The 21,574-nt window shown below is 34.7% G+C and overlaps 1 protein-coding gene across 1 annotated transcript; it reads right to left on the bottom strand.

The window, feature by feature from the left end:
* Positions 1–1,104: 1,104 nt before the first annotated feature.
* On the bottom strand, positions 1,105–14,565 carry LOC143452043 (uncharacterized). The gene is made up of 34 exons (XM_076952866.1): positions 13,252–14,565; positions 12,852–13,174; positions 12,626–12,757; positions 12,284–12,439; positions 12,106–12,171; positions 11,568–11,799; positions 10,877–11,058; positions 10,485–10,556; positions 10,078–10,272; positions 9,799–9,870; positions 9,144–9,338; positions 8,948–9,019; positions 8,560–8,766; positions 8,365–8,436; positions 8,101–8,295; positions 7,782–7,850; positions 7,432–7,626; positions 7,210–7,281; positions 6,888–7,079; positions 6,614–6,685; positions 6,077–6,337; positions 5,716–5,916; positions 5,578–5,649; positions 5,271–5,465; positions 5,052–5,123; positions 4,770–4,964; positions 4,572–4,643; positions 4,224–4,418; positions 3,970–4,041; positions 3,513–3,698; positions 3,228–3,299; positions 2,668–2,853; positions 2,425–2,496; positions 1,105–2,246 (listed from the first exon to the last, which is right to left on the bottom strand). The coding sequence occupies exons 1-34, from the start codon at positions 13,898–13,900 to the stop codon at positions 1,980–1,982; spliced, it is 5,538 nt and encodes a 1,845-aa protein (XP_076808981.1). The 5' UTR covers positions 13,901–14,565; the 3' UTR covers positions 1,105–1,979.
* Between the last annotated feature and the right edge of the window lie 7,009 nt (positions 14,566–21,574).

Consider the following 21,574-nt stretch of genomic DNA (forward strand, 5'->3'; position numbering starts at 1 on the left):
CACTGTGTTAGTTGGTAACAGAACAACAATATTTTAAACACGGGCAAAACTTCTGCGCTCAAAGTTTTGTTTTAAATAAAAATTACCGAATCGAACGAACGTTGCTCGTTAAAGTAATAAGTAGGGCAACCAGTTTTTTGACCTAAAAATTTTAAATTTTGACCTTAAAATTTGCAAATTTTGACCTCATTTTGACCTAAAAAGTTTATATTTTGACCTTATTTCGACCTAAAAAGTTTACATTCTGACCTTATTTTGACCTAAAACGTTTAAATTTTGACTTTATTTTGAAAAACGCTGTACTGATAGTCTCTACACTGTCTACAGCAACTTTCTAATCTAAAGCTGCATTTAAAAATGACAAAATGCTTTTCTAGTGTTGACTTTTTTTTCGTTTCTGCGTATTAAGATTGACAACTTGCAGTTTCAAATGCAATGCTGTCACATCGTGACGTCACCAAACGCGCTGAAAAGCCTTCCCTCTCTTTGTGTCTTTGGTTCTAAGTAAAATTTGCGGGACTGGAATTGTTTGCGGTACAAGAAAAGAGAAAAACGGAAGAATAATATTACAAAATGGTTACAAAATTACAAGTTTAATAGATTTTGACCTAAAAAAAAGACCTAACGAAACAATTTGACCGTATTTTGACCTAACGTAACATTTTGACTTAATCTGACCTAATAACTTCTATACCACAAAGCTGAAATTTGTTTTGTGCTTGTTTCATAGCATTCTGAGCAGGTAAAAAAAATTGACCATATTGACTTTTGGTTGCCCTAGTAATAAGTAATTAAAGTGATGCCTGAAGACTGCATGCTGTAACAGGATTATTAATATCAGAGATCAAAAAATTATCGTTATCTTCACAAGTCAAGCTATATAAACCTAACAACTAAATCTTCATTGTAGCAGTATATTGCCATTTTGGAAGATTGAGAGGTCGGTCATCGTCCCCGAAAATCCTGATTGATATCGAGGCTTTACCATGCTGTTGTTTCCAACTGCAAAATTTCTTAAACTTTTAGTTTTAAAAACGATTTTAAAATGCTGCTGCTAAATGAAAATCAACTTCTGGAACCGAACTACTTTTACCACACACAGAATATTTCTTATTCTTGTTTACAATTACATTTTTTGTTTACATTCTAGTTTTACTATGACGTTACAACACACAGACGAAATAGATTGTCTGATTCACATCAAATCAACTTATTAATCAAGATTATTGCAAATAATTTCATTAATTATACATAAATACACGTGTATTTTGGTAGGAAAATCACATTATTTGTTTGAAGCATAAAATAATGGAATTATCTATATTTTGGAGAAATACGCAGTTCAATTAAATACGTAAAGCTCTTTACAAAACAAAAATAATTGAATAAAATCAAATACACTTTTTAATACATATACACTTTAAAAAATCAATGTTTATTAATACTTTTACAACTAACACTTTTAATATTGCATAATTAATCAATTTTTATAGAAATTCTATTTTATATTTTAATATTTCATAAAATAAAATATTTCATTTATGTATTTTAGACCCTGACATGATAATTAGAACAAAGTAAATTACTAAACTCGATATAATCCCAATAATATATCGACTTTATGTCTAGAATAATAAATATGCATTTATATAATTGTAATAATACTGAACTATTGAGAAGAATAACAGTGAATGATAATAATTAATCGAAAGTGAACAGTGATCAAAATTTACGTGCTGACACTCTAGGAAATTTGAAGAAATACATAGGTATTAAAATCGTAATTTATGGTAATAAATTTTAACGTATGCGACTTAACTGCATTTGACATTGATAAGAGTAATATATATATACAAGGTAGAAGCAAACTTATTGCAAACACGGCTACGTTAATGACAAATCATAAAATCATTTAAACTAAACAGCGATATGTAACCATTCACCAGAACATTTCAACACGAAAGACACAACGACACACTTCACAAAAGACAATGATTAGTGCGCTCAACAACAACAAACGCTGCAAATTGGGGATTCGTTAATCCTCTGTTTCCGACAAGAGACTTCATTTTCTCGTTGTCCGCCTTCACCGTCTTGAAAGAACTTTCTAGAATGAGATCACATTTTACCTGTGACGTATTCTGCTGGCCATCTCTTTCACTGAAAAACTGTGGCTTCAGAAGTTCCTTGACTCGGTTGTGGATTGAATGTAGGAGATCGAGTTCAATGTACTTGCCTTCACACAACTACACAAATGATTTAATAAGAACCATTACTTTGTTGCTAGCTTTTTCAAATGTTTACTTATTAAAATGGAGTTCGGTATATTAACATGTTTTCATACAGATCTCTAAACCAATAAAAACATTACTGCAATGTATTATCACTATATGATTCTAATCACAGTAAAAACAAAATCTTAACCTGTTGCATTGTGACCATGTACTTGGTTTTGATGTCTTCCAATGTTTGATTTGTCTTTTCTTCATCTCTTTGCTAAACATACCACACAAAGTAGTTAATGAATTCTTTTGAATCGACAACACTTGTAATATTTTTTCACATGAAACAATATACAAGAATAATCTAATCAGAACATAATAAACTAATAATAATAATAATATAATAATATAATAATAATAATAAACTAATCTGAACAATCTTTACTTTGCTCTCTTTATTCTTTTCAATAAAATGTTTACGTAAGGTGGTCAGTTCTTTTCGAAGTTTTTCCTTCAAAGCTTTACAGGTTTCAATGCGCAAAGGCATATCGTCAAAAACTTGTAGCGCTCTTGTTCTCTGCTCCAAATGAAATCTCTCCAAATCTTTCTCATCAATAGACTGAAGTGTTTGCTGTAAAACAAACTTAGTAAGAATTGATTGCTATTTGATTATCATTAAATTATTTTTTATTAGACTAAAAAGATAAAAGTAGATAAAAAATTATAAACTTTTTAATCAAAGTATAGATGATTAAATAAAGAAAAAAAAAGATCAAATTAGACAGATAAATATGGTAACGCTGCTTTAAAAGCAAAGAAACTTATTGAGTCATGTCAAAAAGTTCAAAAATACTAAAAAAACTATAATGACACTAAATTTATTGATAAAGAAGCGGTTTACAGTGGTTTAGTCTTGATTCAAAACCATTAGCTAAAATCCACGGATTCACTGGTAAATTGGTACATTTGCTGGTACAAAAAGTATTTCGACAATATAATACCTACCTCATCCATATAATCATTGTAGCACTGCAAAGCAGTGCTCGCTTTTATTTCGTATTCTTCTGCTATTGCCTTCTGTAAATAGAAGAGATCTCAAGATTGAGAAGTCTGTTGCAGAACTAAAATTTGTAATGGTGTAAAGAAAAAACAAGAAACAAAACAATTTCAAAATTGTTTGAAAACTTACCAATTTCATATGATGTCGTCTACTATACGGCATAAAATGTACTTAATGTAATTCTTTAGCGTAAAAGTATTAGAACTAGCAAAATGAAGTGTAATTTTCACCTTTAAGTTGTTGTTTTTAGTTTTGTAGGTCTCAAATTTTTCTTCAAGCAATACAGTTACTTTTTGTTTAGCAAACATTTTTCCCTTGCTCTTCTCAACATCTTCAAGATATTTCCTGACAAGCTTTTCACTCTTCTTGTGCTGCTTATCGAGGCTGGAAGCATTGTTGTAATCATCGCCGCACACCTGTGACAACAAACCAAAAAGTCATGAACATCAAGTCTTCACAGTGCAATGCAAATACAAGGCTGGTTCATTTTTTCAAGTAAATATTACATTTGTCTCGATTAATGAAGCAAGTGGGTGGACTAAATTTAACAGACATAAAATACAAAGATGAGAATTTTCTGTGTGGACCCGAACTTCAGAATAAACATCTTTTTAAAGCAATTATTTTGTAACAGAAAAAAAGCGAGTCTTATAGCCAGCATAAATTATCATTATTTCCTTTTCTTACTTTTTCCATGCTTTCTTTGTAGCGTTTTTTAGCCTCACTGAGGTAAAGCCCTATTTCTTTTTCTAACGAAACCTGATGAAAAAAACACTGAGATAAAATACTCTGAATATTTTAAGCAAAGGAACATCAGTAAAAAAATTAGTAATTGTATATCTGAGTATCACGTGTAAGTTTCCTGAAATGAAACTCAGCAAATCTAAACTGAACACAGAGACAAGCAAAAACGGTGTATGTGTCAAACGCAAAGTATTTACCCTATTTGTTTCATTGTCCTTTTCATATGTTGCTTTCATCTGATCCATTGCTATCTCCAGATCTGTTTTGGCGGCATCACGCAACAGTGCGATGCTTGAAAAGTCTTCATCATTCAACACTTGAAAAGCTTTTCGCTTGGCTTCGGCATGGACAGCTTTGAATTCACCAGGCTCCAGATATTTAACAGTACAATTCTAAACAATATAATAAAAATAATTCAACACATATTACTGACAATGTTTCACCAATATAAATGCGTCTTCTGTATTTTAATGTTAATTCATTCAAGTTAAAGTCAAGAAACTGCGCCATTTCACGTAATGATGATGATCACAAAACTTTTACACCTTCAACATATCCGCCTCATAAGTATCTCTTGACCTTTTGAAGTCTTTGTCTAACTTTTGCTCCAATTCTTGCTGTAAAAGTGAAAAGAATACAAATTAACAGCAACAAATAAACAAAGTAAGCAGTTAAGCCTACAAAAAGCAAAACAGATTATTTATTGAAGTTGGTGGTAAATTTGATGGAAAATTAAAAGTTACCTTCAATTTGTCATTTTCCTGGGAAATTTTCTGAAACCTTTTCTGCAAAATGGCTTTGGCTTTTTCTTTTTCATTTTCAGTAAATCTCTTTCCCACCTCTTCTTCTATATTTGCAACAGCATTAAAAGCATATCCTACACTTTCCTGGTCAAATTGTTGCAGCTCCTTAGCTGCAATGTATCTTGTTCTACATTTCTGAACAAAATATTGACATTTAATCCTGCTTTGTAATCAACGAAGATAGTTTGAAATGCCTGAACATGGAAAAAGTCTATTAATTACCTGTTTCATAATAGACTTGTAAGCTTCCTTCACTTTATGTATCATTTCCAACTTTAAAGATGTTTCCACTCTCTAAAAAAAAGTAATTTTGCAGACAAAATCTTGCTTGCTTCTAGACGAATAATCCTATTTTTTTCAAGTGACTTTAATAAAAGCATATCTTAAAAATAAAAAATCCTAGACCCAACATTAATGACAAACAACCATCAAACCACTTACACCATTGGTTACATTGTAATGTTTGTATTGTTGTGATTTTTGTCGTATTTCCTGCATGACTTCTTTCCGGACACGGTCCTTCTCATCTAGTTGAAGATTTGGAAGCTTTGAATCCAACAATCCGAGGGCATTACTCAAAGCTGCATCTTGGATTTCATTGAAGGTTTCGTCATCATGAAATCTTCCATTGCACGACTACGTTTATGACAACGAAAGTTACAAACGTTTTTACAAATCCAATAAAAACTAATCCACTTTTACAGATCAGCGCAAAACACTCAAATCTACCAGTTAACTTATATGTCACCTCTGCGACGGATTTGACAAAAGTGTCTACTATTTGAAGTTTGGTTTCTAGAATCTTGGTGTCATTGAGTTCCTGCAAATCACAAATACGTTTGTAAATTTAAAATTTTTCTAAACTTTCAACTCAACTTTCGACCACCTTAATGTTGTTTGTAATGAAGATATCAAATATTGGTTTGAGTAGAGTAGTTTCCTCATTAATCTTTTTTGGAATTTCATCATTCACTTGAATGCCCAACTGTTGTGATTGGGAGATGAAAAATTGAATGGTTGCTTCAACTGCATTTTTGTGACTCTCTTCAATGCCGTTTTCAGTTTTAATTATTTCCTCACCACATGCCTTTTGAGAATAAATTATTAAAAATAGGAATGTATTGAGTATGCTGCCACAGAACATTCCAGAGTATTGAACTTTGTTTTTGTCGTTTTTAAACACAATTTTTTACAAAATCAACCATAGATTAAGAAGAGCCAATGCCTTCGTATATTCATTTAATTACCCGTTTCATGTTTTCAGCATATACTTTTTTTGCAGTTTGTATCAGGTCCATTTGATCTTGTTTCATTTTCTTTATCTTTTTCTCTTCCTCAAAACTTTTCTTTGCCTTTGCACTTAATTTCAGTAAACTTTCCATTCTTGCGTCGTAAAAATTGAGATCAACTTTTTGTTTGCCGTTAGTTGAAAGTTCCAGGAAAATTCTTCTGCTCTCTTCTTCAATTTGACGCATCTCGGAGCCTTCACCATCAGCATATTTCGATATCTTATGAAATAATACAACTTGCAATCATTTTCTTTTAAATTAACTAATTATAGTTAATTTGAAACATGCTTTTAGTGCACTATGTTGAACAGAAAACTACATGTGCTGTACATGTGCATAAAGTTTCCCTGGCTGTATTAAAAAGCTACCAAACTAAGAAAAATGTTGGCGATTACAGTTTTCTTAGCTGCTGTAAATCCTATTAAATATTGGTAAGATATTGCGTAAATTAAATCTTTTTCGGTTTTCATGGCAACAACATTTCATGTTTCCTACCTCAGCCATCAACTGCTCATAATATGTTTTCACATTCAAATAGGCGTGGTTTTGACTGGTTTCATCTAATCTCTAAAAATGTAAATGTATTCCAGTAAAAAGTAAATAGATTGTACATCTAATACATATTGGAATAAAGTTTTAATGTTGTTGAGAAACTTAATACGTGGCAGATGTAGGCTATACATGAAATAATATTTTAACCGTGTTATTCTAAACGAATGTGATCTAAAGATTCAAACATATACATGTAAAAGGTTTGTGGTCCATTTACTTGAAAAATTTGGTTAAGTCCTTCAAATTGTTCCTTCAGTTGATTAATTAAATTATGGGCTTTGGTTTTCTGAGCTTGAAGACTTGTCAAAAGTGAAAATTCTTCAGAGCCTAGATCATGTACAGCTTTTGCAGATGCATTTGTGTGATTCTTTTCAAAAGCTTCAGAGTTTTGAAATCGGCAATTGCATTTCTAAACATAATTGACGTGGAAGTTAAATGAGCATATAAATAAATTGTTGCATTACACAATAAGTGTATTTTTAAATTTTAGCAGCATATTTTAAGTAAATGCATGGGTTTTATATGTAACCAAACCTCACCTCAAACATGAGCATGACGTAAACATTTCCAGCAAGCGCAACAGTGTCTGACAACTTTTTTTCCAAAGCACCCTGAACATAAATCATTGGAATAAACTCAAACAACTTTGTGTGAATCGTTTAAAGTAAACTATTTCAATAAATATTAAAAATTAAAATACTTTGAAAAGGTCCAATAACCACTTAGATATTTGAACAAAGCAATCTATAAATTCCACTTACTTTGTTGGTTTCATTGTCTTTAAAACAACGCTCCATGTACCCCTCTAATTCTTTATTCAGATGATCTCTTTTATTTTTCCAAGTGGCAGCAACAATTTTGAAGTCATTTGAGTCAAATGCTTCCATTGCATTTTTGATGGCATTGGCATGCTGATCATTTAAAATTTGTGTTGGCAGGAATTTTCCTTTACTAGCCTGTCAGTATAGTATCTCAACAAATATAGCAAGTGCAGTAAGTTCATATTACCAGAAACATTATTCTACTGTAAATGCTGTCCAAAAAAAGGATCTTACCATGTTCTTTTAAACAGATATTTAAACATAATCAAATAAATAAAGTATGATAATACCTCCATAGATTTCAGATACAAATCCTTAGCTTCTTTAGCTTTTATGTCCATTTTATTTTCTATGTCCTTCTGTAACACAGTAACAGAAACCATTGTAAATTTAAAGCAAAGCATAGTACAAAATAAAAAAGGGCTATATACAGCACAAGATTATATTGTTTTCATAAAAGGGTGGAATCAACAAATCAACGACTTATCTTCTGTTTTTAGTTAGAAATAATGTAATGATAGGTTATGTGTAACAAAAGATAACTGTTTGAATGATTCACATCATTATCAAGCTAGACTAGTGTATATATATGTGACATACAGCACCTACCAGCCAAAGTTTGTTTTTTTCTTTAAAATCAATGAAAGTTTGATTCATAAAGTTATCCAGGTCAGTATTGTCACTTTGCAGAAGTTGAACCTGCATTTGTGCAGCACTGTTTTGCACATGTTGCCTTACAAACATCGTAGCATCATCGTGTGCTTTAATAAGGCAATCTTCAGCCAGATAAGAATATGCACACGACTGTGAAAAACAATGCAATGACAAAAATCTTTAACTCTAATATAATGCACTTATTGAGTTTTTTTCTACCTTTGCCATGGTTTCCTTGTATAGATTCTTGATTTCAGCTAGAAGCAACAACCTAGTTGATTCGTGGTATTTCTAAGAAATTCAGGTAACATGATAATTTACTTGAACAGCTTAAATTGTGATGCGTTAACATACTTTTTAAGCTGTAACAAAATGTTATATCGGAACCATATAAAAGCCTTGCAACCAACATACCAAAAACGATAAATTCATAGCCGAGTATGACCGACAATGCTCATCAAGATGATTGTCAAGCGTTGCCTTCATTTCACGGTAGAAGCATGATTGCAGGTCATTTCCTTTTGCAACAAGTGAGGCATTCATATCATTTATTACCTCGCAGCAAGCATCATGATGCGCTTGTGAAAAACTTTCCTCATCAAGTCCCCATCCATAGCATACCTTTGATTTTTAAGAAATACTTAAACAATACATGAGATTTGCAGTCTGTGGTACATACGACCATGTCTTCATGGTGGACCTTAGCTTTTAGTGTTCACCAATATAAGTAAGGACACATTTAGGAGAATTTTGTAAAATTATAGGTAATATAATGTTCATCTTGGTTTACAAGTGGAAGTACCTGATCCATTCGCAACATGTATTCATTGTTTGCTGTAAAAATTGCAGTCAAAATATGGGCCTCTTCAATTGTCTATATAGATAATAAACGAACCAGTAAATACACACTATAACATCAGACATTACTTTTATTATTATTCGAGGTCAAGAACATGAACTGAAAGTTGTTCCAGTAAAGTTATTAGGTTTAGTATCACCTTGTGTGCTGACCATATGACATGATATCTTTTGTGCCATTCTTCAAGTTTGCTACTTAAAGTAGTTTCAAGCTGCCTGATAGTTTCGCATTGTCTATTGCTGAGAAGGGAAGTTAATGCTGCTAATGCCGAAGTAAAGTGCTTATGTTGGTATTGGTCAAACGATAGTGATTCCAATCCACCACGAAAAAAAACCTAAAAAGAAAGAATGACATCACAGTGACAAACGTCCTTTTTAACACTATTTAACGATACATAAGATATTTTCTGAGAATAGCACTGTTCACAAACGTATACCATAATATGGAACGGAGTAATATTGCACAAAGTTATAAGTGCCAACAGCAATGACCTGGCGCTAAGCTTTAGTGAAAGAAAAAAGGGGACTTAAATCTGCTAAATTATGTACATACAATGTACAGTAAGTAATTATGTAGTTTATGTAATGGTACAACAAAATAGACTGATAGTTGTTTAACAAGATAGTGTGCCGTGATACTTTGGCAACTTATTTTGTGAACACTAACAAAAGAAGATTAAAAACTCCTGATCTGGCATAAAAGTTAACTTCCTGGTTTTTATGGATAAAAACAGAAACATGCAAGTGATGTGTTCTATTGCTTTATATTATTTTGTTATTATTATTGTTCTTTACTTTTTCCATTGCTTGGCAATACTGTTCTTCTAAGTCATTCACAGTTTTCATAATGAAGCAATCTTCTTCATCCTACGAAAAATAAAATAAAATTTTCAAGGCTGACACTCCTGGTAGGTATGACACTTTTATATATATGACTTATCTAGGCATTACTATGAAAACCAGAAAGCTAAAGAACAGTTAAAGAACCATGAACAGAAAACTAGGGCTACTGCAAGACTGTTAAAAACACTACATAAATTCAAGCATTAAATTATAAAGCAAACACTATCCTGCCTTTATGGCAGAGTTTTGTTTCTCAAAATAGGCAAAGTTTCCATCTATCAATTTGTTCAGTTGTCTCCTGAACATGACAACAAAACTGCTTTTTCTCAGTTTTGGAATGTCATCAAATTTTTGCATGGCAGATATTTTATGCATTTTATGAGTTGACTTCAATTCCTCCTCATCTAAATATCCATCTTGGAAAGTCTTAAGTGTGGAGAAAGAAAAATCAAACAATTAGTTTCTTTTAATTTTAGTTCAGAAAAGCTTTTTAAAAAGTGTCATTTTGTTATATTTTAGGCTAGAGCTCAAAATCACCTTACAACAGCTCAAAATTTACTTAACATGTTACCTAAAAGTCAATTATGACAATTTATGAGTATATCAATATATAATAACATCACAAAACCGTGATTTACCTCTGCCATATTGTTTACATAATCATCAGTGCACGATTCTATCAACATGGACATTGCAATCCGCGAAGATGCCTTAAAAATTTTTGATGAAACATAATTATATTAATTACTGCATGGTACACAATTTGATCTATAAACTTTGACATTGGAGCGATTTAAGTTCTAAGAAACGTGTATCAGACAAAAGTTGGTAAGTTGTAAGTGTACGTATTTCAGCATAAATGTGCAATGAGTTCGGAAAAGTGTGGTATCTATAGTTATGTCTAAATCCAATTCAACTTGATACGGTAAACATCCGTTTAACTTTGGAAGAAAACCAGTTATAGCCAGCATGCAAATGCTACTACTATTTCCCTCTGAGGTCCATATACAGTATTATAATTTCCACTTACTTCCATAATCGTGCTCGGCTTGGGGACTTTCCCACTCTCGAAAATCTCCGCAAAACCAGCTATGACGTCAATGAGTGAGCCAGCATTAATCGGTTGACCACTGACACTCATAAGTGGGGGTGTTCGGTCAAAAAGTGAACTGGCTAAGTTGGTAACTTCCTCCAAAAACTCTTCGTTGATATCTAAAACAAAACAGGATGTTGTATTTGTTTTGACAACATGCTCGCTTATTGATTTTCCACGTTTAACAAAGTAGGCTATGTTAGTGTAAAATATAATGCATCATTATCTAATGTAATACAACTGAGACGTGTAGGTAGTCAAATAAACTATTTTATTTCCTTCTTGCATCTTTATTGCATCACGATTACAATATTGTGCAAATCAATAAGTTTATTGCACAAGAGGGTCAATGCTATTGTACCCTCACCTTGGCCACAGAACCGGGATTTCACACCCTGGGTTGCAATTTTTTTCACAATCTACGCCCACAAAAAGCTAATCAACTTACTAAAGCGAACATTAACGCGCTAATAGGCCTAAAAAAGGGCAAAATTTGCCTGTGTTGCTGCTTTGCTACCCACTTGACCCAAAATTTGCATTTGCGATAAATGGAAACTATAGTATTCGTAACTTTTACCAACTTAGGGTGTAAACAAAATTTATAAATTGTTAAGAAGCCTTAGTCCACCTTTCATTGTTAATTCTTCGTTGTCTGCTGACCTCACTTCAACTTTGTTCCCGGGTTGAGGCATCAGAAAGCACTCCACCTTTTCGAAAGTTTTGTGAATGTTTCGACGAACCGACTTCAAGTCTCGCTGGTTGTCGTGAACCGCCAGTACGTCGTCGATGATCTTTCTGCCGCCATCTAGTCCGTATTGATACTCTGGATCGTGCCAATCGCGAACGACGAAGAACAGATTCTAAAGTGTTTGTAATTTTACTTGCAAACAATAAACATTCGGTAGGAATTAAAAGCTTGTTTTAATTGAACTTTTAATAAACGAGCTTAACAAAATATACGAGACAGTCCAAAGACTGATTTTCGAAAGAATGCGACTTATCTGTTTGCCAACAAATCTATGAACATCCACAATATACAGATGCGCGTTGTCTTATTATTTTGTGTGGTAAACGAGTTACACTATTACAAGCGTGAAAACTGTTTCTTTCCATGTTAGTAGAGCTGTACAGAATCAAAGATATTATCGTAAAAAGTCACAGCAAACCTGAAACATTTTGCCAAGTTTCTCTCGTCTTGCTTTACTTCCTTTTCGACCACATTCGGTGAAGATCTACAAGGATTGTGTTAAAGTGCTAGTTCATAAAAAATATTTATTCCAAAATTATATTTATTATAAAAACTGACAAAAAAAGTAACGAAATATATCCATAAATTGATATAACCTCCAGCATTTCTATGTCGCTTTCTTGGATTTGCCTCCCGATGTTATATAACTGGAGAGAACTAATCATCGTGCTTAAAGCAAAAGACACAGAACATCCTTTGACCAAATCTTCGCGATAAAACGTTCCCTGTGTGTCCATGAGAAACAAAACAACCTGAAAATATGTAAAGGATTTAACAGTATTTCTTTGCAATAAAAATAAATATAAACATGATGTCCATTTTTGTATCAGAAAACAGAATTTATTTATCTTACAACGATTAAACCTAGCTCATGTTCCATTAACTTGACATTAGGCAAAATAAATTATAGAGTTTGTTATGGAAACTGGATGATATACTTCTCCACTTTCAGTCTTTAAAGGAAAAGGTTCGTCCCATATCCAGATTCCTTCAGTGCACCTGTATTGGCCTCCTCGAAAATCGAAACCACCTTGAAAGAGTTTCTCCTCATTGTGATGCCAAGAGTCACACTTTGACACATTAAACGTATTCATTTTAGTTTATTTTCATTTTACAGAAATTGCTTAAAACTAGATCTGGAATATGTGATATTTCTATTCTCACTTTTTCTGATCGCAAGTACTGAAGAAGAAGATTTAACAAGAACGACTTTCCCTGTCGGCATTCCCCAGCAATGGAGTAAATTGCAACCGGTTTGTTTACAACTTCGTCACGGCCAAATATCTTCTTCAGAGCGCGACGATCCAGATGATATCGGCCGTTTTCACGCTTCCAAATCTGAACCGCTTTATGGTTGCTTATTGTTTGCTTATATATACCATCTATCATTGATGGGCTTGTAGAGTTGATAGAAAACTCGTCGCAAGTTGAGACAAATCGGTTTTGTATGAAGCTCCTAACACTGGTTTCGTCATAAGTGGCGTCTTCTGTTGAGTTAAAAACATTATAAATGTTGGAGCACTTACTAAAAAGTTAAAAAACACTTCCAATTTCAAGAATTTACCGCTTTCGTGAGAGTCTGACATCAAAATAGACTTCTCTGCATCACTTTGAAATGAATCTATTGAGTTTTGGGAATATTCGTGCTCATGCTGGCGGTCTTCCAATAATTCGTTACAGGAAAACTTTTGATCATCATCTATTGTCTGCGCTGCAGTACCAGATGAAGAAGCCGGATGAGATGACGACGACAATGTTTCCGTTCCTTTTGTTGTTGGCTCAATAATGGGTGTTACATCACTTGGCCCTTGGTGAGAAGCTGTGGAATCGGAATTGCCGTTTTGCTGCTGACGTTTTGCTGATATGTCGGCGGCTGAGTTGTTATCTGAACGTGGGACTGTATTTTCTTCTCCATTCGGCTGCTCTTTTTTACCAGAACGATCTGCTTCTGTGGAGTCAGTTGCATCTTCAGAATGATCTTCTTCAGGTAAAGCAGATGGTTGATTTTGGTTGTTATCAGAGCTAACGTCATTGTTAGTGGAACCATTTTGTGAATCAGATTGGGAAATATTTGTGTGGGAGGAAATGAAAGAACTGGCATGTACACTGTTGAAATTGCCATTTCCATTAACTTCATTCGAAGCGTCGGAGTTTTGACTGGAAAGTTTTCTTTTTGGATTCGACTTTCGGGTCTCAGCAGACTTGACGGACATTTTTTAAATTTCGTTCAGGAAATTTCTACTATTTCTATACGATCAGTTTTTTTTTATTACAACTTAAAAGGATAAGCAACACAAAGCAGTTGCTGGAGAGCAGAAAAAAACACTAATCACAAAGGAATAAATTTGGAATCCCCGGTGATATATTTGACAACGAATTGATACTATTGCGCAACGAAAGACTTTACGCGAGATATTTGTTGTTGAGCTGTTCCTGATCCACAACTGAGGCTAACTTGATAACATCTTAGGCTGTCAGTGTCACTATTTCAAAATGGCAAACAGTCATATACATGGTACTATGACACTTTATCGAAAGACACTTTATCGAACGACACTTTATCGAACGACAGTTAATCGAACCGACAGATGATCGAACGACACTTTATCGAACGACAGTTAATCGAACCGACAGTTGATCGAACGACACTTTATCGAACGACAGTTAATCGAACCGACAGTTGATCGAACGACACTTTATCGAACCGACAGTTGATCGAACGACAAACTTTGACAATAGCTTCAAGCAAGATTTTTGCGTGTTTCTCAAACATTGAGACAATAAGCCATTGTGATGTGCGGTCTTTGTAATGGTGTGCATTAATGAATTGTGATGTATATATCATAAAGTTGACGATTTATATTTTATATCTATATTTTATATTTGTATCATAAAGTTGACGATTTATATTTTATATCTATATTTTATATTTGTATCATAAAGTTGACGATTTATATTTTATATCTATATTTTATATTTGTATCATAAAGTGAAATCGTCCCGCCATGCGAAATCGTCCGGCCCGAAACATATTAATAAGTTATCACAAGAATACGGCCCGCTGTTTCTTATTGAGTTTCAAACTGCAGTGTTAGCTCTGTTTGAAAAAATTGTGGTATTGTTACGCCATAAGTACGTCGTACTAGTATATTGTTACGCCATAAAACTGGTGCGAAGGCGGTAGACCAGTATCTCGTACTAAGTACGAGATTGTCTGTACAGTAGACTAGACTAGTCGTTATAGATACAAAGAGTAAGGAATTAAAGGCAAAATTTCATAGCAAGGGGCATATCGCTGCCTGACTTTTACACAAAGTAGCTTCTTGAAAGTGGTCTTTATCCCAGCTTTTTCAATTCTTGTTGTACAACGGTTCGAGGACTTCCTGGCCACGTTCAGTGACGACGATGAGCAGCACTTGTCTGAATACATTGAATATTTCGAAACTACTTGGATTGGACGATTGCGTCGCAGGAATCGTCGTCAACCTCTATTTCCTATCCGGTGTTGGAATGTCTTCCACCGGGTTCAAGATGACCTTCCACGAACGAATAATAGCATTGAAGGATGGCACAATGCGTTCAGCAAGCGTGTCTCAATATCCCATCCGACGCTTCGCAGACTCGTCAAAAAAATTAAGCAGGAACAAGGTTCCAACGAAATGTTTATTGAGCAATTGAGTGCTGGAATTGCTGGCCCACCTCGGAAGAGGCGCTACGACGCTGTCAACCAACGGCTGAAGAGCATAGTCGAAAATTATGACTCAACGAATATTGACATAAAAAGTTATCTTCGAGCAATTGCACACAACTTGTAATTAAATGAATGCGATTGAAATGTGCACTTCGTCAGTTGTCGTGCTTTTAACAGTGCATATCGTCAGTTGTTTCGATAAATTGTCGTTCTTTTAATAAATTGTCGTTCTTTTAACAGTGCATATCGTCAGTTGTTTCGTTAAATTGTGGTTCTTTTAACCCTATCCTAACCAGGCTCGCGAGTTTACTAAAAAACTAGGTGTGGCCGACCCTGCACACACATTTGCAATCGTTAATTACTAGAAAACTATGCGTCGTAGACTGATGAGATTTTTTCAGGTTAGTAGAAACATCATCTGGCTTCCTGTATACATCATAATTGTAAAACTAAAGAAAGTGAATTTAGTGTAAATTAGGTATTTCTAAAAGTGACACATTTCTAGAAATTCTTCTTGTTACGCCGCGCCCCCGCTGTGAGAAGAGAACGAAAGAGAATAGTTAGTCAAGTTATTGGTGCGTAAATGAGTAATACGCTTCAATGCGGAGAGAGAGCAAAATTATATAAATATCACAATATCTCAAAAATTACAAAATCCAACTTTATCAAACAAACATGGACAGATAGCTGAACATTTTTTATGAAAAGTCACCAAATTTCAATTTTCTACAGCAAACAATGCAACTGTACGCCACGTTTTGCTATGACTGTGTGCGGGAGAAGCAACAGTCGATTCGATCAACTGTCGCTTTGATCAACTGTCGGTTCGATAAAGTGTCGTTTGATCAACTGTCGGTTCGATAAAGTGTCGTTCGATCAACTGTCGGTTCGATCATATGTCGTTTCGATCAGCTGTCGTTCGATTAAGTGTCGTTCGATAAAGTGTCGTTCGATAAAGTGTCGTTCGATAAAGTGTCTTTCGATTAAGTGTCGCGTCACGCATATACATAGGCGCCTAAGACGGGCGGGGAGGGCAGCATTTTCCGTTCTGGGATTTAGTTTTTCCTAATGATTAATTATTAACCAATGGTTTTAAATCACGACCTATTGTCTTTGCGTCTCGTCTTTTTTTGTCGCATTTACGTAACAAAAGTTACGACTTTACCTTACGTTACCTGGACGTGGACGTTACGTGGTATACGAGTTGTTGTAACGGATGATTTCATTGCCGGCTGGCTGCTACTTATTTAGCAAACTCGCAGTTACGCATGAATAATCACGCCCTGGTTTGTGCGTCACGTGAATGATCACACTCTGGCCACGCATGAGAAGTGAAAGGCTTTTGTGTCACAAAAACGTCGTTGTTGCTGTCTATGCGCTCACTGTGATGATATTGAAACTACTGTATTTATTAACTGAAGTGATTAAACGTAAATTGTGTAGACTCAGCGCACCCATATCTACGCACTTTCACTTACAAAAATCAAAGAAAGCTAAATGAGGTTTTGTAGGCATACCATATTTTTGTGATTGAAAACCGGGACGCTTCAGAACAACGAGCCTTATCAGATAAATGTGGTTCATATTTTACTAGGAGTATGAAACTATTTTGGATTCCTATCGTCAGGGACAACTACAGTGGTAAGACACTAAGAAAAACTAAAATAATGCGTTTTACAAGGAAACAAAACAATGTTTAAGCATTTGTAAATTTACATAATCGTCCAATCCTACTTTTCTGTAGACAATACTTTCTTCAAGAAGTCTTTATTCGACTTTATTTTCTCATAAAAATCACAGCAGGAAAAGTCAGAAAGTCAGTGTTAACTTTGCAGGTGATAAGGGCTTTCACATTCAAATGGTTTTTGCAGAAGGAAATGTAAATAAGTACCGGAACGAAATAAGTTCTTTCCATAACCTAACTGCAAAAAGATCACCTCCTCCTTCTAGCCTACTATTACTGATCTAGCGAATGCGTTAACAATCAACTCACTACTGGACCAATTACCCGCTAGAATGACGTAACAATACTTTCACATTTAACACAACGAAACAACAACACGCATCGAGCATTGCTCTTCAGCAAGTAGGCATACAAACCAATCACAGCATGCTAATATTCGTGTAGTGTGGTGCAATGCTGGCTGAATAAATGCCAAAGTGGGACTTTTGGTTGACTGACCGGGACGCCGGGACAAAGCCTTAAAAAGCGGGACTGTCCTGGCTAAAACGGGACGTATGGTAAGCCTAAGGTTTTGGGGTCTTCTGCAGCTGTTATATCAAGGTTTTGTAAATTATCGCAATAGAGGAGTTAAGTTATGAAACCAATTGTAAAGCGATCAATCTCCCGCGTTAGGAAACGTTTCTCCACTTCATTTTGCATTGTATTCACTGAAGACATTGCCTTTGTTTGCTTCACAATACCGCTTTTAGTAGAGGGCAACAGGATTCGTGAGGCGTCGACCACAAGTATTACGCTAAAAGAAAAAAATGTGACTGGATAGTTTCAGTGTAGAACTCGCAATTACGCCCCAGGTTTCGTGTTTATCTTTTCGTCCGCTTGTCTTGTCGTCTTTCAAGCAGTGTTATTCAATTCACGCAATGAATTTCTTACATTTAGTACATGACAACAACGACAACAAGGAACTGTAATCGTTATCGTAACAATTGAAATTTGACAACTAGCTAACCATTGACTTTGACTTTACAAACAACAAATCACATACATTTATGTTATAAATGTAAACGTACCACTTCAAATCTTATGGTCAGGTCATATCAGATCACCTGTTATAAACTTTGATTCCATTGCGTTATCTCTTACCAACGTTTCCACATTAATTTTTAACTTGCGATAAAACCGTATGTAGGCTATCCTAAATTTCAAAAATAATTGATACAACTATTTCTTAAATTAGGGGAATCCCCAATTTATGTGAGGACCCGCGCTAGAATTCAGAAAGTTAGGTGCCTATGGTGCCAATGGCTCTTTCAGCTAGTTCTATGGTCAAATAGCGTCCCTTAAAGTTTAAAACTATACTGCAAGCATTGGCATTGGCACAAGTATCTGTGAATGTTTGCTAGTTATAACAGTCATGCATTGTCGCTTCTCAAAACATGACCTTAGCTTTGCGTACTGTCTACGTGCTACAGAGTAACATTTCAGTAAACATACCTTAAACGCAAAAGCTTCTTGAAATATCACTTTCTGAAAAAACAACCGCTTTCAATTGATTTCAAAGCGATTAATACAATACTATAGTTGTGAAAATGAAAGGAAAGTATCGCTTGCCTTTCAAACCCGAAATTGTGGTTTCGTATATAGGTATTTCCCGTTCAAATATCAGATTGTTGTTGCGAATAGAAAGGATTGTTTGAATTACTTTTTGTCGCTGGGTTACAGTTCTATCTCTTCGCTTCTCTTATCAACTCTTTATTGTATATAGCGCGGAAAGAAATTGATATAGCTCAGTGCAAAGTCATGTCCTTCAAAACAAAGTGAACAACTCGATGTTTCCAATGTTTTGTTGAAAACAATGAACAACATACCGATTGAACTGAGATTTTCATGGACAGTTTTTTCATCATTTATCTTTAAGGGAAGTAAATTTGATAAGCACAAAGAAAACAAGAAAGTTATAGACGATAAACATACTAAATAACGTACACCGACAATATGCAATAGTTTAAAGTCATGTACGTAATACGTACGTATTACGTACGTACGTATTACGTATCATGTACGTACGCCAAGTTATATAACGTGTAGGTGACTCATCGTGGTTTGTGCAAATCGCTTCATTGACCGAAGCAAACCGTTACAATTCGACATGAAATTGTTATTATCGGAATTATGTTGTACTACAAATTGTTATTATCTCACGTTTGATTTGGAATCATTCGGTTTGAGCCATTTTTACTTTCCTTTTTGAAATTTTGTAACTGTTTATATTTAAATCAATGCAACAATATTGCAGGTGAGCAAAAATAAGTTTATGGGAATAATTTTGGAACCCTGCCGGCGTGTTTAAAGGTCACTTAATACAAGAGAGAAAAACAAGCATATAAGCAAACAATCTACCGAGGGTATAACATTGTTTAAACAGCAAGTTGATTGGGACAATTAAGTTTAGCGGCGTAACCATAGGTGACGAAAAACACGAAACAAACATTCACACAAAACCTGTTCGCAAAATGCCAGAATCGCAATCTTTCTAATTTAACCACGAGCGACTGGTCCCTTTTGCTGTTTGGTGTAACTTTGGCGTTGACAAAAGCTTCAGTAAATGTTTGCTGAAAGTTTGTTAATTTTAAAAGTCTTAGATACACTTGTATTTTAAACATAACCTGTAAGTTCTTATATTTGCGGAAGTTACAATCATCTCGAATGTACATTAATCAACCTCAGATATACATTATGCATTATATAATTTGCACGGGAACACTTGCCAATGCGTTACTCGGCGAAACAACACTTTTTATCACATTTTTGCGTACGACTGTTACTGGTAGGCCTAGCTGTGTGCATTATGCATTAACAAAAAGTTCTCCTGGCATCTCCTGGCTTTTTATTGCATATTACGTTCTGTCATTTAGTAAAAGCGGGCTATGTACTAATATGCAGAAATAAGCGACTGCACTGAGACTTGAGAGGCTTTTTTATTCACAGAACTGTTTTCGACCTTGAGATTATGCCTTCGAGTTTCGCCCGAACGTGAACATTTGCGAACAAACTAGCACCTTAGGTAACTTAGTGAGAAATCAAACGAGCTTATGTGTACCAAAAGTACAGGTTAATGTTTCACACAGTCCAACACTTCGAAAAACACGCTCAAGATACGAAAGCTACGTCTAATCGGGCATACCTTTTTCAGAGTATCAAAGCCAATCGAATGCAAATATCTAATTATTCGAAATCTCTTTTTACTTGTTTGTAATTAAACGCTTCCGGTTATTTCAAAAAAATGTGCAGGCTAATAGTCTGTTTTGTTTTCAGCAGCGCTTGATTTAAATGTAGGGTTGCCTATAGCAGACAACTATATTCGAGTTTAATTAATTCGGATTATTTAGAAGTATAAAGATATTCGGATAAGAAAACCCTACTACTCAACAATGACTGTCTAATAACAACAACGATAACTAGTCCTCATAGTTGATTGCATAAATGTGAAAATTTAGCTAGCACTTGCTTGCTTTCAGAAAGTAAAACTGTTATCTCGAATACGGGTATTCCCCGCCAGATGATTTATTGTTTTAACAAAAAGAAAGTGTTGTTTCTGACGACTGTACTTCCTGGTGCCAGTTTACCAGCCCGTCTGTTTGCTTACCTCATTTGCTCTTTAGGAACCTAAATGCTCCTACATGGCGAGGAATGCAATTTCGCTCAGTGCCAAGTCGCGATGTGCTGAATCCATGATTCCATTTCTTTTTTTGAAAAGCGTTCAACCACAAATCGAATGTAACCAAAATCTTCACGGACCATAGTGTTTTACACTTTTTTCCGTCGTTTTTCTTTGCAAACAAACTTAGCATAGACAAATGACAAGCAAAAACTAACTGACAAAGTTCCATCGTGAACGAAACAGCTAAAAGCTGCTAAAAGGCTGCAAATACAGTAATAGGCCTGGTTAATTAAATATCTATCTGCAACTATTGACAAGAGCACGTCAAGATGACAAATGCCGCTTTAATGACATACTTTATGGCAACACTTCCACAAAACTGAAATGCCTAACCTGACAACCAGAGGTGGCAAAACTGGAGTTTCATTGGCTGGAAATCACAAAGGTTGTTGTGTGGATAAGACTTCCATTAAACAGCTTTAGTGGTTTATTATGTAATAAAACAACAACATAATAGGTTGGGTTACAGATCGATCGGACCCGCCTTAGCTCGGTTTTTATACTGTTCGATGATACACAGGGTATTGATTTACATGGTGAATTGACACCAAGTATATGTTGCATCTTAGAGGTGATTTCTCCGACCAACTAGACGCATTCGCATATATCCAATCATAAGCAAACTTTCAAACAGGAGGTTGCTGCAGAAAACACGCTACTATATTGTCAAACACTTCTTCATCTTTTTTGCGAGCATGATCATATATAGCCCTTGCTCAAATTAAATGCTTGATGCCAAGGCCGGGGTAGGTGGGGTCCTTTGCCGATTTTAGATACTGTGACTTAATGTAAAA

Source organism: Clavelina lepadiformis, chromosome 4, assembly GCF_947623445.1.
Source record: "Clavelina lepadiformis chromosome 4, kaClaLepa1.1, whole genome shotgun sequence".
Classification (NCBI taxonomy): domain Eukaryota; kingdom Metazoa; phylum Chordata; class Ascidiacea; order Aplousobranchia; family Clavelinidae; genus Clavelina; species Clavelina lepadiformis.